Source organism: Callospermophilus lateralis, unplaced genomic scaffold, assembly GCF_048772815.1.
Source record: "Callospermophilus lateralis isolate mCalLat2 unplaced genomic scaffold, mCalLat2.hap1 Scaffold_94, whole genome shotgun sequence".
NCBI classification, from domain to species: domain Eukaryota; kingdom Metazoa; phylum Chordata; class Mammalia; order Rodentia; family Sciuridae; genus Callospermophilus; species Callospermophilus lateralis.
The window spans coordinates 5510815-5529587 of NW_027517559.1; the positions used below are offsets into that span (position 1 = coordinate 5510815).

Below are 18773 nucleotides of genomic sequence, written 5' to 3' on the forward strand. Positions count from 1 at the left end.
TCACACTAACCACCTGGGGAATGTGTTCAATGTAGGTGGACTCAGGCCCTGAGAAAGGGCCCGGATTCTGCATTCCTTGTGGGTCCTGGGATATATCCAGGCACCTGCTGAGTTGGCAGGAGCCTCATTACCTGCCTTCCCTTTAAACATATGTAAGAATGAACTTTCTAATGAGTCCAAAGTGTTTTGGAGTAGTTTTTTTCTTAATTACTATACTTCTTGAACTTTTCATGTTTTAAAACCCTATAGAGGCTTAGTTTTGCAGCTGGAGGATCAGGTGAACGTCGACCTGGCTGGAAGTGAGATGACCTCAATTTTGCAAAGCCCTAAGGCTCTGCAGCTTACTCTAGCCCTAATCAAGCCTGATGCAGTTGCTCACCCATTGATTCTGGGGGCTGTTCATCAGCAGATTCTGAGCAACAAGTTCCTTATTGTACGAATGAGAGAACTACTGTGGAGAAAGCAAGATTTCCAGAAGTTTTACAAAGAACATGAAGAGCGTTTTTTCTATCAGCGATTGGTGGAGTTCATGGCTGGTGGGCCAATCCGAGCTTATATCCTTGCTCACAAGGATGCCATCCAGCTTTGGAGGACACTGATGGGACCCACCAGAGTGTTTCGAGCATGCCACATGTCCCCAGATTCAATTCATAGGAGTTTTGGCATCTCAGACACGCCCAACACCACCCATGGCTCAGACTCTGTGGTTTCAGCCAGCAGAAAGATTGCAGCCTTCTTTCTTGACTTCAGTGAAAGTGCTGGTATGAGGAGGAAGAGCCCCAGTTGTGCTGTGGTCCTGTGTGCTACAGAGGGAGGCATCCACTGTGCAGCTGGAACAGGAGGCCCAAGACCAGCCCAAAGAGGGCCCATCAAACGATGAGGATTGGTAGCAATGCCCAGACTTTTCTCCTAGATCTCTGGTCCAGAACATTCTCATGGGACCAGGGAAGCCTGGGCTCATGGTGTTATTTCTACTTGGCATCACTACTTGCTAGAGGGCCTAGGTCCTCACTGCAGAGCCTCCAGAATCTAGCTATCTAGCTCTTCCCTAGAATGTTCATGGTTTGTTTAAAAAAGAAAAAAGTGATTCTTTTTTTTTGAATGAGAAGTATTCATCTCTCTTCAAGGAAGAGCTTGCCCAATTGACCTGCCTGGAAAATACAGTGACTATATAAACAGTATTTAGCTTTTCTTCCTTAATAGAAGTCAGTGTTGTGAATTCTCAAATAAATAAATAAATATATAAATCCCTATAGAGAACTCTTAATAAGCAACTCAATAATAAAATAGATAACCCAATTTAAATATGGATAGACTTGAATTAGCATTTCTCTAGAAAAGATATCTAAATGGTCAATACATGATATCAATACATGATATTATGGTCAATATCATTAGTCATTGGGGAAAAGCAAATCACAATGGCAGTGATATACTGCATAGACATTAGAAGTGCTATTGATGATATGGACTAATTGGAACGTTCATCTATTGCTGGTGGGGATTTTTATTTTTTTGGGTACTGGGGATTGAACTCAGCGGCAGTCGACCACTGATCCACATCCCCAGCCCTATTTTGTATTTTAGTTACAAACAGGGTCTCACTGAATTGCTTAGCGCCTTGCTTTTGCTGAGGCTGGCTTTGAACTCACCATCCTCCTGCCTCAGTCTGCCAAGCTGCTGAGATACAGGCATGTACCACCATGCCTGGCCACTGGTGGCAATTTATAATGAAGCCACTCACAGCCTCTCAAATAGTTAGGCATAGAGTTGTGATAAAATAATGTATTTCCACTCATTTAGTTTGTCCAATAGAAATGAATATATGTTCACATAAAATCTTTTTTGTGAATGCAGGTAGGATTATTGAACCCAGGTTTGGAGCCTTGTTCCATGGAAAAACCAGTGTCCTGAGAGACCAGTATTGGGAAGGAAGCAAAGCTTTATCCAGTGGCCACAGAAAGGAAGAGAGCGAGAGCTTTGTTCAAAATCAGCTTCTGAACTGCATGGACATTGAGGGGTTAGAGACGTAGACCAGGAATAATAAGTGAGAGGGACAGGCTAGTGAAGGGAAGGACATGCATGTCTTTGAATAGGTAGAGAATATCCAGGAAATTGTTGGGCCACTTCTTTTCAATCCTTTCATGCTCTGGTGTTTCCCACTGTGACATCTGGTAGGTGTCTTAAGCCTTCAGTTGAAGAGAGAAAGTAAGCAAGGCTGGGTCCACTTAACCCTGTATTAAAGTTTTGGACAAAATGTTTTTCAATTGATCAACATGTCAACATGCAGAGTTGAATAGAATCTGACCCAAAGATTAAGTAGCAAAGGAGATAGACTCAATACGAAGGTGGAGATGCCAGACCTGTGCATCCCATTCTTGTTCTTCTGAAGAGGTGCAGTTTTTTAGCACAGTTACCCACCGGGTAATGTAGTAGCTATTATATTTGTAACCCACACATCACAGAGGGACATACTAGTGGAAATCTGATAATGTGTTGCCCAGCTGTGCGCCCTCCAAAATTAGTGATTTTTACTTCAATTAAGAGCAAGTGAAAGTGGAGAATTTATTTAGGTTTTCCTTGTTAACAATTGCAGCATTATTCATAATAACCCCAAATTAGGACTCAAATGTCCACCAAATGGTAGCTAAAACGTTGTGATATATCCATACACTGAGATATTTAGAAATATAAAGAAGTACTAATGTATGCTAAAATATGCTAGGTTTTTGCGGAGAAGTTAGGGGTTATGGATTTAACCTAGGGCTCTCGAGCAGGCTCAGTATGAGATCTTCCACTGAGCTATAGGCCAGGGCCAATGTGGTGTGTTAATCACGTTTTAATTTTTCTGTATTTTAAGATGTTTTGCCACCTTGGGGGCTTGGTTAGGCAGCCCCTCGTAGAGTTTGCTAATTCCTAGAGATTGCAAATATTTTTCCATGAGCACATTTTTGATGTTTTAACCAATCCAGAGCTCATACCCCTATATATCTTCTTTAACATACTCTTACACACTAAGTGAGAGTTCTGCCCTCAGTCACACCAGAGCCAGATACTGGACAACTTGATAATCCTCTGTATCCCACAGCTCACTGAAACTGTGCAAAGCATCAAATCAAAGCATCCAAACTTGCATACCTGCCTCACACATTCCTTTCAGCAGAACTCACAACAAAGGCCATATTTTCCTCTTTGAGGCTCCAGAATGACCCTGATACTTCCCTCCCCATGTGGGTGTGTCCTTTCTTCTTGGGAACTTTAAATAATAAACTCGTAAAATTGTCTTTATTTTTGTCACTACCATACCTGGTTAGAAACATTTTAATACATGTGGGATAACTTAGGGAAAAAATTGTTTTGTAAAAGAAGCCAGACACAAGAATCACTTAATATATGATGATTTCATTTACATAAATAGGCAAATCTACAGAGACAGAAATAGATGTGTGGTCTCCCCAGGGGGTGGGGTGGGGGTTGGGGGGATAAGGGACCTGGGAGTGATTGCTGATGGGTGTGGGGTATGTTCGTTTGTTTGGGGGGGATGAAAATTTCCTAAAATTAGATTATGATGGTAGTTCTGATGAAACTAAAAATTTTGAATTTTATAAAGGGCAGATTGTATATAGCCTATGAACTATGTTGGCTGTACTTTTGTGAATGAAAAGTAAATACGTTTTCTTGCTACTTCTTCCCTCCCAGCTTTGGAAACTGTTTTTGACTATTCTTTTAATTGCAATGTAGTTGTTTGTATAATATTAATAAAAATGGTGCATTTGTAATGTATATACTTGGAATTTTGTTATGGCTTCCTAGCCTTGAGAGACTTTTGAAAACAACAAATCTGCGATTCATTCAGAAGTTCCAGCAAAGAAAATTTAAAGACTAAATGTGGTAGTCACACCTCTATTCTTGCTGCATTATGGAAGGAATAAGGACATGTTTAATGAAGCTGTATTTATTTGGCAAGCAACTTAGCCTGGAGGATGTTTAGAGAAAGGCTACCTGTCATGAGACCCTAGCTCTGCTCACTGGGTTTGAGTCTGTTATCTGCCTGTTGACTGGACTGGATCCTGAATTCTTGGGGTTCATCCAGTACAGATTTCCCCCACAGAGTCTCTAAGAAGAGCTTCCCTGTTCCAGAAGGCCAAGGAGCTGAAGCTGGCCAATGCAACATGGAGCACAGGGACACGTCTCACGGTCGGTGTGCGAACCACACAGAGAGCTCCACAAACCCCTGATGCCCCCTTGAGCAGAGACATTGAGACTGCAGACCCCGCTGAAGGCTGACGACACGAGGCTGTGCACAGCTTTCCCCAAGATGGCCAGAGAAGACTACCCTATGTGAGCCTCTTCATCTCTCCTTGCTCATGCCTACATCTTTCGCTTGGCAGGAAGACGCTGTCATTAGCTTTTCACTTCCAGTGGCTCCTTTGGGTCACTTGACAGAGGGGACCTGTGATGTCAAAAAAGCTTGACATAACATAAGCGATCGGTTAGTCTAGCTGGTGGCTAGCTTTCACAACAGCCCTTCTGCCACTGTGTTCCAGGGGTGAGGAGGACCCTTCAATAGACAGCCTCCTAGACGGGTTTGTCTCTCTCCTTGTTTTAATGGAACCCAGTGATAGGATACTAGATAACAGAATTGCTCCTTACTGGCCGAAAAGGGAGGAGCCTGGGCAGTTGCTAGGACTCCTTGTGGCACATGGAATAATACCTCTGGGTATTGTGTAGCCTCAGGTGCCAGAAGTTGTTGAGCCAGTGACTTGGTTGAAATGCCTTGAGCCTCATTGGGCTCACTCTTTGATTTTGCTCAGGGAGACCCTGGCTAATGGCTGTATTTTAAACTCATGGTATGATCCTCTGAGAGTCACAGTTGTCTGCCTGGTACACTGTGTTCTCTGAAAAAGTATGAAATATCCACATGGAGCCATGTCCTGTCAGGAAGTTGTCTTTCTTCAGCTAGAATCATGGAAGCTCTCCAAATCTGTGATCACGAGGCCATCAAGGACATGTTGGGACTGGAAATGCCAAATGATCAGACCAGAGCAGAGTTGCTCCACCTCAGTTGTGTGCTTGAAGCACAACCAGAACCAGAGAACCAGAGTGCCTGAACCAGAGTAAGAAAACTGGCCTTGAGAGTAGCCTCCCATTCTGTGGTTCTACACAATGCGGAGTTATGATCCATGTATACGTAATACGTCAAAATACAGTCTCCTGTCATGTGTATCTTAAAAGAACAAAAAGAGAAAAGAGTTTGAAATGACCAATTTCACTCTCCTCAATGCTTTTATTCTTATAAAACCACCCTGCCTTGCTCAGCTCTTTCTTTTTTATGGCATGAAGTGCTGCCTTATTCTATAATCAGAAACAAAAGACAACTAAGGTCTTGTGGGGCTGGGTTGTGGCTCATAGGTAGAGTACTCACCTACCATGTGTGAGATACTGGGTTTGTACCTCAGTACCACATATAAATCCTCAGTCCACATATAAATGAAAATAAAGATGTTGTGTCCACCTATAGCTAAAAAACAAATATTTAAAAAATGTCTTGTAATTTTGTGTGATTACAGTTAGGGCTGATTCCCAGAAAGCTCCCATGAGGGAGGGAATGTTTATGCACCTCTATTACTTTGGGAGACCTGAGGAAAGAAGAGTAATATTGCAGAAAGGGGAATTATGTACCGGGGATTGAGTCAGCACTGGCTAGCAGCTTCGGAGGTCCAGTTGGGATTGTGATTGTACATCTCAAGAGCGCCCAGTCAGCCCTGTGATTCCCTCCTCCCAGTGTCTTGCTGCTAGTCAGGCTGAGTGTGGTGGTTCCTTTTGAGGGTTGGTGTTTTCTGGGCTCATTCAAGAGTGTAGGATAACAAGGGAAGAGTTGGAGCCCCAGGCTCTCTCTGCCTGCTCTGAGATATGGGCATGTTTGTGACTGTCTGCAGTGGGGGTGTGTGTGCTGCCGGCATTGTCTAGCAGACATAATCAGCTTCCTCTCCAGTGTGCAAACCCCAGTTTGGTCTCCATTTGCAGTTCATCTCAACTTCCCTTATTCCACTTAAATCTGAGCCCCTTTAGCTTTTCAGGTGAGCTGGTTGTAACACCTGTCTGAATCCTTCATATCCTATATGAGACTCAGTTTCTCTTTCTCTTCTGATTTCCTTTTTCTTTTTCCCTGTGAATGGGTCTTATGTGCTCTCATGTGGTCTTGAACTCTTAGATTCTAGCTTTGAACCTGCACAAGCATCCCAAGCAGTGGCACAACAGGTGTGCACCACTGCACACACCTCTGGAAATGGTATTTTTGTATGTAATTTTACATTTTCTGAAAATTTTATTTTAGCAGCATGTACCTTAGTCTTCAGGTTGAGAAATAAATCTTAGCAGTAGGATAGAATATCCTTTCCCCCATTGCAGAGTTACCCAGGAACCTGAATATGGAATGATGATGTCTTTAGAGCTCTTGAAGAAGCTGGATGTCATTAAGGTATTAAGGAAACTTATCTTTGCATTTCAACTGTACATTTCTAAGCCAGCACTTGAAACACTATAGTCTTGACTTAGACATTGTTTATGTGTTGGTGTCTGCCTACAAAAACAAAATAACTAGGAGGAAATGAACAACCTTGTTGAAGGGTCCAACCTGGAAACCAAACCTTCCTCTTTTTTTTTAAGTATTTTTTTTTAGTTGTAGATGGACACAATATCTTTATTTTATTTGCTCATTTTTATGTGGTGCTGGGGACAGAACCCAGGGCCTTAAGCATGGGAGGCAAGCGCTCTACCACTGAGCTACAACCCCAGCCCCCAAACCTCCCTTTTAAAAAAAGAGCTGGTTCTCAGGGGTGCTCACTCTTCAGGTCTCCAGCCATGGCAGCCCCTGGGGCAGAGTGAGAAGTCCTGAAAGTAGAGGTGTGGACAGCATGGAGCCAGGCTGTGGGAGGGAAGGGACAGTGGACACTTCCTGATACCCTCTGGAGCCAGCTGGGTGATGGGCAGTGAACAAGGGCTTCTCTCCACCACCAGGGGTGACATTGCTCTGATCCCAGGTGCGACAAAAGCACACGCCTTGTGGTACACGTGCCAGGCACCGTTTTTCAACACTTACACTGATGTGTCATCCCATGAGTGCTTGACAGTTAAAGAAACCCAGACACAGCAAGGAGTGGCCACTCTGCTTGAGCCACTGCTAAGTAAGGTGCCAGATCCTGGGCTTTCCTTTTCCATTTCTAATTTTTTATTTATTGTTGTGGTACTGAACTGTGGACCTGAACCCATGACTTCACCCATGCTAGGCCAGTGTTCTACCGCTGAGCCATACCCTCACCCTCCCCAAGATTTCAAAGCTCACAATAAACAAAAAAGTGGAAAAATGGTCATCAATGTCTATATATACATCTATGGTTTGCAATTCCAAACATCCTGTTATGCTCTTCTACTTCTTTGTATTTTGGAACACATGGGAGTATTACAGTTGTGGGATACTTCATTCCTACTTAGGAACACTCTCTTCCAGGCGTCTCTATAATATTTCTCCAGCTCAGTCATAAGTGACCATGCACACAGCACCCACTCACTCTTCTCAAGCTGCTGGTTGTTTTCACACAATGACCTAGGCTTTGGGAAGACACAAGGGCAGCTGCCTTTGCCTTGGTGGTAGTGTGTTTTCCTGGGGGAGGGGTAAGCCATAGTCCAGGGGCCACATCCAACTATGATGCTTGTTTTGCTAAGTGTGTCTGCTCTCCTGTTGGCCGAGTAGTTGCAACTGAGGGCATAGCCCACAGAGAAAGGTGTTTAAGGCCTGGCTCCTTCTAGGTCTGACCATGCCTGAGTTCCCCCTCTCCCTCCCCTTGACCTAGCTTTTACAGTGACCAAGCTCCTGGCATGGAGTTTGCTTCATCATGAAAACAGTCTGCAGAGTGGACATTTATCAAGAATCCTTTATTCACCTTCTCATTTGCATTAGTTATTTTCAGGAATTTCACTTTTCTCTCCCTGTGTTGAAGAAAAGACCTCAGGGAATTAGTGGTGCCTGAGTGAGCTCCCTAGTCCACCTTTGACATGTGACACCTAAGCACTTGATAAGGATGCCTTGCGGGATTTTTTTTTTTTTTTTTGGTCTAAGGATAGTTTTGAAAGCATAAATATCCTTTGGGTCACATCAGTGCAGGATACCAAGTGGGGACCATGGTGGAGGTGTGAGTTCAGCTCACCACTCACTAACTTGTTTATCCTGAACAAACTGCCCATGAGGCCCCTCTGCCTCTGGGGACAAAAGGGCCAAGTACACGGGGGTCTCGGCTCCTTCTTCCGGGCTCTTGGTGGCCGAGGGTCCTGTCATGTCGGTTCTCACCCACCCGGGGCAGCAGGCATTCAGCAGGATCTTGTCTCCTCTCCTCTGTTCACTGAGTTTCCAGGCATAGATTCTGGACAGGACTGTGACACCAATCTTGGACACTCCATAGGCAGAATTGGGCCAGCCTTCTTTTTCGTGCACTCCATTTTTTGCGTCTTCCACAAACTTATTCATGAGCCCCACCAGCTCCTCCTCTGTGATGGTCTCACTTCGAAACTTCTGCTGCAGCTCTGGGCTGCAGCGTTTAAGGTAGACCAGACTCAAAACGCTGGAGACATTTACCACTCTGCCTAAAATACATTCCAAACCATCATACATTCACCTGTGTTAACATGTACCATAAAATCTACATGAGAACAGTGAAGACCAATTATACTGAAATGTTAGAGCAGAAAATTGTCATATGAAAGAGCGCTACCAGTATGAGCTGTAGGAGAAACAGACATGGACTGTCGGGTGGTTGCATAACGAACTTCCATAAAGACCCTCCTGGGATCACAGGGTGCTTGTGAGCACAGAAGTTTCAAGGAAGCTGTACACTCAAGTGTCAACTCTAAGCCACACATCTCCTTGTTGTAAAGGTGGCTGGCTGCCAGTGTGTTCTTAATGAGAGGGGGTCTCCCTGAGTGGAGGAGTACTAGGGCAGTTTTTAGTGGAAGACTAGGAGAGTCTGTGGCATGCACAGCATGAAACACTTTGATGGGGAGATGAAATGAGCCAGGAGGGAGACAGGGGCAGATCACAGCGTCACTGTGAACCATGCTGAGGGCCTGGATTTCTCCTGAAGGAGTCTGGGAGTGCCCGGCACAGATTCAGCTTCAGCAGACACTGTGCAGAGCCCTGGGAAAGTGCATGACTCAAGAAGGGAGGCCTCTCAGGAGGGTTTGCAAGTGTGTGCATGGTCAGCTGAGGGCCCGTTTAGGGCTGGAATGCGGGATTCGGGTGATTCTCAGTGGGCACAATCTTTTTAATTTTATTATTTCTTTTTCTTCTTCTTTTTTTGAGAGAGATAGATAGAGAGAGAGAGAGAGAGAGAGAATTTTTAACACTAATTTTTTTAGTTATCGGCGGGCACAACCTCTTTGTTTGTATGTGGTGCTGAGGATCGAACCCGGGCCGCACGCATGCCAGGTGAGCACACTACCGCTTGAGCCACATCCCCAGCCCCTTATTATTTCTTTTTGATTTCAGCAATTGAACCTAAAGGTGCTTAACTGAGCCACATCCCCATCCAGTTCTTTGAAATTTGAGGCAGGTTCTTCCTATATTGCTTAGAGCCTTGGTAATTTGCTGAAGTGGGCCTTGAACTTGCAATCCTCTTGCCTCAGCTTCCTGAGTTGGTGGGATTGCAGGGGTGTGCCATGATGCCTAGCTCAGTGGGCACAATCTTAGCACATGGGCATTGCTGATGTGGGGGCAGAGCCTCGTGACCACCAGGGTGGCCATGATGGTGGGTGGCCAGGAAGATTTAGAGGAAAGATGGACATCCTCTGAAAGTGTCAGTTGTAGATTGGGGGTATCAGGAGTTATGGAGGATCAGGAACATCCATGTGTGAGTTGGTCTGGGAGTGTTTTGGGCAGGTGACAGGTTTAGTGGGGCTGTGTCTAGTGAGGTGGTCCTAGTCCATGAGTCTGAATAAGGGTGCACAGAATCGAATTTAGGGCCTTTGTCAGTAGGAAGGAAAGAAGAAATAAAGAGCTGCTCTGAGGAGACCTTTGAACAGACACTTGAGGATACCAAAGAGCCAGGTGCGGCAAGAACAGTGCACAGAGGATTAAGCCACTGGAGAAGGGGGGTGGGGAAGTAGAGCTGCACCTGGCAGGTGGAGGCCCAGCAAGGCAGGGGCACAGCTGCAGCAGGAGAGGCCAGGGGCAAGGAGATGAGACTGTAGGAGGGCAGGGCCAGATCACCCACCCCACTCACCTTGTGGTTTTATGAGGGGGAGTAGCTCTGTGCAGACATCTCGGGTACCAAAAAAGTTTGTTTTCATTGTGACTTCTGCTTGAATATGAAAGGGTGTCGGATCAGCCGCTTTTGAGAAAAAAGAGAAAACAATAAACAGTTGCCTTGGGGTAGAATTTCTCAGAAATAAAAGAGTGCACAGGATATCCCTCCAAGTAAAGTCTTGTGTCTAGTGCAGGGTTGTTCACACTTGAGATCTCCTGGGAAGCGGGTATAGCAGTTGGGGAAGGAATGGGGAAGGGTTTCAGATAGTGACCTCATTATATTGTTATATTTTCTTCTATATGAACATGTAGCATAAAATCCCATCATCATGTACAGCTATAATGCATCAATAAAAAAAAATGTGGAAAGCGGAAAAAAGTCAATCTCCTAGTTTCATGACATTCTTTGTTTTTGTAGAATGGCACTATTGGGGTAATCTGCGTCATGGGTACTATTTACTATATTGGTGTAATCAATATTTTGCAATTATTTATTTCAAAAGTAGTCAAAAGTCTATTCAACTGCTTTAATGTAAAGTTTTTTGTAAAGAAAACCTAGAAAGGTCCCAGTGAGTCCCAGCCACGCAAACACAATGTCCCTTTGGCTTGCACCTTCTCGGTCTCTGTTTTCCCTATGGCTTCAGTCTGTGCTGTTCTGTTGCTTTCTAGGGAGACTTTCTGGATCCCACAAAGCAGAGGGCACCCGCCCCTGAGCCGCTTGCACAATCGTAGTCCCCCAGGACTACAAGCTTTGCACCCCGACCGACCGCTTACTCTTAAAGGCGATGCCCGCGTTGTTGACCAGCACATCTAGTCCCCCGTACTCCTTGCGTAGAAAGTCGCGCAGGTTGCGGATGCTCTGCTGGTCGTCGATGTCCAGCTGGTGGAAGAGCGGGCTCAGGCCCTCTGCCTGCAGCTGCTGCACTGCTGCCTGGCCCCGCGCCTCGCTGTGCGCCGTGAGCACCACGTCCCCCGAGAACTGGCGACAGAGGTCGCGCACGATGGCAAAGCCAATGCCCTTGTTGCCTCCAGTGACGAGCGCCACGGGGCGACAGGATGACATGGCTGGTGGGCAACGCGGAACACCTGCGCGGAAAGCGGACCTTAGAACCTCTGCACGGCTGGAGCGCAAAAGTGGAGCAACCGCTTTTGCCCGGAACCGCCCGCCCACCACGCAGGCGCAGGCGCAGCCCCGCCCCGCGCAAGGCGTGGCCCGCCTGGAGTCCCCTGGAGTCATCTTAGGTGGTCAAGGACTGGGAGCTGGAGATTAAAGTTGTGCTTTGCAATTTAATCTTTGCAAAACTCGCCTCCTGGTTTTATTGGTGTGTACTTAATGAATTGTTCAACTGTGGTTTCCTTCCGCGGTTAGAGAAATAAACAGTGAAATCCAGTAGCTTTTTGTAGAGGAACATGAGGAGTGTTTTGGGGGAGTCAGAGTGAACCAGGATGTAGGCTGGGGCAGATCACTGGCATCCCTGGGAACCATGCTGAGGGCTTGGACTTTCTCCGAAGGATTTTTGGAGCGGTTTGCCAAGCAGACTGTGTGCAGAGCCCTGGGAAAAGGAAAGGATTCAAGAAGAAAGGCCCTTCTCTTGCCACACAGGCCAGTGGGAGCTGGTGGGTGCTGGCAGGTGCCTACCTGGTAGAGTAGAACCATTGGGATTGGTCATGTGACTACATCTGTACTGACTCCCAGTGCTGGTCTTCTAAGGTTTGCTTTCTGTACCACCAAGTATCTAGTTATTCACAATTGTGCTTGAAAGACATGTGGCTTGTGTATGAACTTCCCCTCCCTTTATCTCTGCAATTGAAGTCTTTCAAACTAGAGTTGTGGAATGAACTGAAAGAACAGTCCAGGGCATCAAATTTCTGTTCATTTCACCCTAAGTATATAAAAGCAAAGCTACTCACCTGTCCTTTTTGAGAATGGAGAAGTATTTACTAAATCAGCTGTTACTTTACTATGTATTTGCAAAAATGCCATCCTACCTGGCTCTGAGAGCTGCAGTGTACAGGTGCCTGGGCACATCACAGCCCTTCACACACACACACACATACACACACACACAAGCACACACACACAAATCACATGTCAGGATATACTTTTCTTTCCCTATTTTAAGATGAAGGAATGGACTCCTGCTGAGAAAGTTTATAAGTTGGTTAAGTGATTCGAATGAATTTTCCTCATCCCTTGGAACTTACAACTAGGGAAGAGGGGACTAGATCAAGTTTCATTTCTGTCCTGTCCCATAGATATCCACAGTGGCTATTTATATCTAAGTTGAAATTGATGTACAATTAATGCAAGTTATACTTAATGCAAACTTAATTTTGCAATTAATGTGAAATTTCTGTTTTGGGCTAGAGTTGTGACACAGGGGTACAGCACTTGCCCACCATGTATTAGGCACTGGGTTCGATCCTTAGCACCACATAAAAATAAAATAAAGATATTGTGTCCACCTATAACTAAAAAATAAATATTAAAGAAAAAAAATCTGATTTTTTAGCTGGGCGCCACACCTGTAATCCCAGTGGTGCAACAGGCTGAGACAGGAAGATCATGAGTTTGATGCCAGCCTCAGTAAAAAGCAAGGCGCTAAGCAACTCAGTGAGACCCTATCTTTAAATAAAATACAAAATAGGGCTGGGGATGTGGCTCAGTGATTATGTGCCCCTGAATTCAATCCTGGATACAAAAAAAATGTAAAGAAAAAAATTTCTTTTTCAGGGCTGGGGATGTGGCTCAAGCGGTAGCGCACTCGCCTGGCATGCGTGCGGCCCGGGTTCGATTCTCAGCACCACATACAGACAAAGATGTTGTGTCCGCCAAATACTAAAAAAAAATAAATAAATATTAAAATTCTCTCTCTCTCTCCCTCTTTCTCACTCTTTCTTTAAAAAAAAAAATTTCTTTTTCAATTTCAATTACCACATTTGAAGTGCTCAAGATTCACACATCTGTGACCATGGTATTGGGCAGTGCAATGCTAAGGTATTTTCATCATTGCAAAAGAGACTTTTGTACAAAGCTGCTTTACACAGATTCTGATTATGTTGCCATTTCAAAGTGACTTTCCTGGCAGTTGATTTAACAACAAGTTGAAGAACCTTGCTTTTTTCAATGGATTTTTTAAATTAAGGTAATAATAAAATCACAAGCAGTGGTAAAAAAACAAGAGAAATCTTACTGCCACTTCCGCAGTTTCCCTCAGTCTGCAAACTCTAGTATGATATCACACATATATTGACATGAAAAGGATGACAAGTCATTTTTGGAGTTCTTCTGTTTTGTGTCCTTACTCATGGGTGTACAGTTACTTCTGTATGATTTCATCACATGTGTAGATTGTACAGGGCTCCTGCCCAAGACACAGCGTTTCCAGGAGCAGAAGGGCGACTATTGTTGCTGTTGTATAACCAAACTCTTCGCTCTTGCTCCCAAACCCAGTCTATCCCCTATCAATCAAGCATCTGCTTCCCTTTTCTCCAGGTTGTTGGAAACTTGTTACACAGATGAAGCCTAGGATATGTAACCCTCTGGGTTGTCTTTTTCACTTGGCTAATGAAGTGGCTTTGTGTGTTCTCCTTCACCCGAGTGTAGGTGTGGTCTGTGGTTGGGTGGCCTTTCCTCTCCTGCTTTCTTCTGTAGGTGTGGTGAGCCAGTGTAGGAGGGCGTGGGTTAAGGACGTGGGTTGAGTTAGAGTGGGTAGGAGGGCCACTCGCTGATGGCTGGTGGTGCAGGAGCTTGGAAAAGAGAGCACCTGCTGATTAAAAAGGCAGTGCCTGAGAGAGGGCCCTGGATCACGATTTTCAGGCTGGTTTGTTTGTGCTTTCAGAACTGGTCCTCACACAAGAGTTGACAGTTCAATGGGGCTAAATGCTCCAGAAAATTCAGTATAGGAACCATCAAGTATTAATAAGTCGTTGCTGTTACATCAGCCCTGTTTTTCTCATTGCCAATTGCTGGGGCAACATTGGCAAAAGAGAAAGAGCTTGTTTACTTGGGTGTGGTGCAGGGTTGACCCAGTCTTAAGTCCTGCCACTCCCGCAGTAGGGCTTAGGGAAGTTTACGAGATAAACAAGAGGGTGGTTCGACAAAAGGGCATATATGGCTGGAGTTGAAGTAATCTCTGCTCTGACTATGCATTATCAACCTTTATGTCTCTTCATGGGATATATGTTCAGATAATGGCATTAGCAGGAGTGGAGGGTGCAGTGTGGATTTCCCATTGTCAAAATAAAGTTAGGAGAGGTGGTACAGTCCTGAAATCCTTGTGAATCCAGAAGCTGAGGTGCTGAAGCAGGAGGATGGCAAGTTCCAGGCTGGTCTCAGCAATTTACCAAGAAGTTGTCTCATGGGCTGAGGATGTGGCTCAAGCGGTAGCTCGCTCGCCTGGCATGCGTGCGGCCAGGGTTTGATCCTCAGCCCCACGTACAAACAAAGATCTAAAAAATAAATATTAAAGATGTTGTTTCATGATAAAAAAAAATAAGAAGGGCTAGGTAAAGCACCCCTGGGATCAATCTCCAGTGCAAAAAGAAAAAAGAAAGAAAGAATCCCCAATGGACCCTTGCATAGGCCCAAGTGAAGAGCCAATGCTTTCACATAGGCAGCCTTTAAGTCCCTGGAGGGAAACCTCAGCCACTATTTTCATTATAGGCTGCTCTTAAAAGGTCCCAGCTACCGCAAAGTGGGAGACTAACAACATATGCCGAGCTGTGTGACCTCCAAAATGATTCCCCCCTTTTTTGTGCCACACCGAGGACTTAGCCCAGGGGCACTTTACCACTGACTACATCTCCAGCCATTTTTATCTTTTATTTTGAGGCAAGGTCTCCTTAATTCACCTAGGCTGGTTTTGAACTTGTGATTCTCCTGTCTGAGCCTCCCCCATTGCTGGGAATACAGGCATACGCTACTAAGCCTGGCAGAACTCATGATTTTCAAGGTCTACTAAAAGCAAGAAACTAAAAGTGTGTGAAGGTGGAGATTTTATGTGGGTTTTCTTTTTGGTTTCATTAGTATATGAAAAAGGTTGCATCAAGAGTTAGTGGGGCAATGGAAGGATCATTCAAAATCATTGCTAAGGCAAGGGAGCAATGATTGAGGGGGAAAAGTAGACACTGAAATAATCACTAAATAATTTCCAAAGACAGAGAACGAAACTGATTTATTAATGCAACCATAAAATAACTATAGAAATACATAACATTTATCCCTTCAACCTGGGAAAAGCACTTTATAAGGATAATTATAGGAGAGGACTCATGAAGGACTGACAGAGCTAACTATGGAAAACTTCAAGCATTTGTTTTTAGAAAGCATGGTATTTAAAAACCTGAAAATTAATCTCTATTTGAAGGATTTTGCATCCTTTTTTCCTTTGTGGCATTTGAATCTTGGATATTTTTTTCCTCTCAATTATTTTTATATATTTTTTCTTTCTAATTTTGGTTATGTATATTATTATTATTATTATTATTATTATTATTATTATTATTATTTTAATATTTATTTTTTTCATTTTGGGTGGACACAGCATCTTTATTTTTTATTTTTTTAATGTGGTGCTGAGGATCGAACCCAGTACCTCATGCTTGCCAGGCGAGCGTGCTACCACTTGAGCCATATCCCCACCCTTGTATTTTATTATTATCATGTTTTTCTTTTGCTTTGTTTTTCTTTTTCCCATGCTGTGGTTGGAACCCAGGGTCTGTCCCACCCCTGAGCTATGTCCCGAGCTCTGGGTCTGGGTTCTCGTTTGTTTGTTGGGCCACCCCAGCACAAAGCACTTTGTCCAAACGTCTGAGAAATAAACCCAAGGAGCAGGGTGAGGTTCTGGACCTTCCTTCTTCCTGCCGTTGGCTAAGTTGGGAGACATGCGTGGGTGGTGAGAGTCAGAGTTGTGGGATCTTGGCTCCTGTGTGGAGAGAGACTTTCATCCCATCTATCAACTTGTGGAGTAAATTGACATCTTTACTATCTATTGGTTTAAAACAATTTTTTAATTTGTCTTAAAGAACATACTTTCATGGTGTCTGTGAAAACATGCTGGAAAAGACTATTGCTGAATCCTAAATCATGACGCTCTCGGGCCTTTCCTTGCCTGACTTGTCCATACCAGCACCAACATCTTTCTTGGGAGTGCCCTGTGTGTCACAGAGGATCCACGTGTGGTGGTCAGGCCAGCTTTTCCACAGTGTTACTCAGTTTCATCTCAAACTTTAATTAGATCTTTCTTTGCATGGAGGCCTGCCTCCATCCTGAGCATATGGACTTGAATAATTTTGGACCTTGCTGTGCGGTTAACATACCTTGTCTTTCTGGTATATTGCCCGTAAGGTTTGTTCACATTGTCCCCACCCCCCCTCCTTAAGTATTGTAAGGATACTAGAAAACTTCTCTATGGCAATATGTGTTTGATTCATGGACTTACACTTTGATCATCTCATTAAACCACACGCAGCATGGTTGCTGAGGAGTACACTCCTGCCTTGTGGGAGATATATCTCAGAGGAACAGGAGAAGAATGCATAGTACTAAGTCTTTTTAGTACATTCTTTTTTATTTTTTAGTTATAGTTGGACACAATATCTTTATTTTAATTATTTATTTTTATGTGGTGCTGAAGATTAAACCCAGGGCCTCGCACGTGCTAGGCGAGTGCTCTACCACTGAGCCACAACCCCAGCCCCTTTTTAGTATATTCTTTAAGGGTGGTCAGGGGCCTAATGTCAAGTGTTGTCTAGAATCAATAGTAAATTTTTTTTGCAGCTTTTAACATTATCAAGAAGGTGCTTAAAGGGATGGGGGCTAAGCTTATCCTTGGGATAGAGTCTTGAACTGTTAGAAACTATGTTAGGGGCTGGGGATGTGGCTCAAGCAGTAGCACGCTAGCTTGGCATGCATGGGGTGCTGGGTTTGATCCTCAGCACCACATAAAAATAAAATAAAGATGTTGTGTCCACCAAAAACTGAAAAATAAATATTAAAAAATTCTCTCTCTCTCTTAAAAAAAACTATGTTAGTGTTTAAGTTGTTTGAGGTGGGGACATAGATGGACAAAATTGTTTGTGCTGAGGGTCTGTAGTTTTCATAGAACAAGTTTTAAATCAGGAATCTGGCTATAGTTCTGTCGAGGAGAGATCCTTTATCAGTTCCTATATAGCAAGTGGGATCATACATTATTTTTGACCTTCATAACAAGAAAGTTCTTATTTAAATGCTGCTTTTCTTTTCTTTTTTGTTTTGGTACTGAGGATTGAACTCAGAGGTACTCCACCACTGAGCCAAACCCCCAATCCTATTTTGTATTTTATTTAGAGACAGGGTCTCACTGAGTTGTTTAGTGCCTTGCTTTTTGCTAAGGTTGGCTTTGATCTCATGATCCTCCTATTTCAGCCTCCTGAGCCCCTGGGATTACAGTTGTGCACTACTGCGCCTGGCTCAATGCTGCTTTTCTTGATGTTTAGAGGGCAGGTGTATGTGATGCCCAGAGCTGTGGCAATTACCTTGAGATCATGAGAGAACAACCAAAAAGTGTATTGAATAGCCAATTACATCAGGGATGGTAATATGGAAAGCTAGAAAAAGGGTTGAACTTTAAAGACATCACCAAGTCTCAATCTGTTAAACACAGTAATAAAAGTGGGCCAACCAACTAACAAAGAAATGAAAGACCATTAGATTGAAATAGTTCTAATGCCCTAGATTTCTATATAAACCCAAATCTGACTGAGATGTAAAAGAACATGAGGACTGGATATTGGCTAGTGGTTAATAAGAGCATGTGCAAGCCCCTGGGAAGATTACCAGCTAAACATGTGCATGCGTGTGGGTGCCCCCCCCTCCACAGACACACACACATACACTTTAAAAGAAAATGAAACTCAGGCTAGCCAATGACAGGTGGTCAATTGGGCTTTAGCTGTATTTCCTTGAACTTCCCATGGAAACAGTTCAAATAAGGCTTTTTTTGTGGTTAAAATTCAATTTTGTTGCTTTGCTTTTGAGAAACTGATGTGACTCCATTTTTGAAAATAAATAAATAACAGCAGCTTCTACCTCAAGGCCTGTCTTAAGGAAGGGGGCGGGACCCTTGTCCTTAGAAAAACCCACAGAGCCTTTCTAGGCAGATACCCACCCTGCTGAGTTGTTTGTCTGTAAATAACAGGAGAGATATGCAGCACCAGGTGTTCCTGACTCAGTTAGGCTAGGTGAAGACCCATAGCAAACCCACCTAGCAACCACCAATCAGCATGAGACAGGGAAAATACCGGGGATGCCAGATGACCCCTCAGTAGTTTATGGTGGTTGATAACATGTTGGGAAACCATGTAGTTTAGCACATACACCCCTCATGGCCTAAGCCAATCAGTTCAAAGTCATCCCCCTCTTGTACTAACCAATCACCCCTACCCAACTTGTTCCCTCCAGTGAATGTGTTAATCAATGTTAAGAGTTGTTTGA

The 18773-nt window shown here is 44.1% G+C and overlaps 1 protein-coding gene and 1 pseudogene across 1 annotated transcript; one reads left to right on the forward strand and one right to left on the reverse strand.

The window, feature by feature from the left end:
• The first annotated feature begins 301 nt into the window (after positions 1-301).
• LOC143641290 (nucleoside diphosphate kinase 6 pseudogene) lies at positions 302-880 on the forward strand (annotated as a pseudogene).
• Positions 881-7914: 7034 nt separating this feature from the next.
• On the reverse strand, positions 7915-11360 carry LOC143641291 (carbonyl reductase [NADPH] 1-like). Its single transcript, XM_077108565.1, has 3 exons — positions 11072-11360; positions 10275-10382; positions 7915-8640 (listed from the first exon to the last, which is right to left on the reverse strand). The coding sequence occupies exons 1-3, from the start codon at positions 11358-11360 to the stop codon at positions 8204-8206; spliced, it is 834 nt and encodes a 277-aa protein (XP_076964680.1). The 3' UTR covers positions 7915-8203.
• Between the last annotated feature and the right edge of the window lie 7413 nt (positions 11361-18773).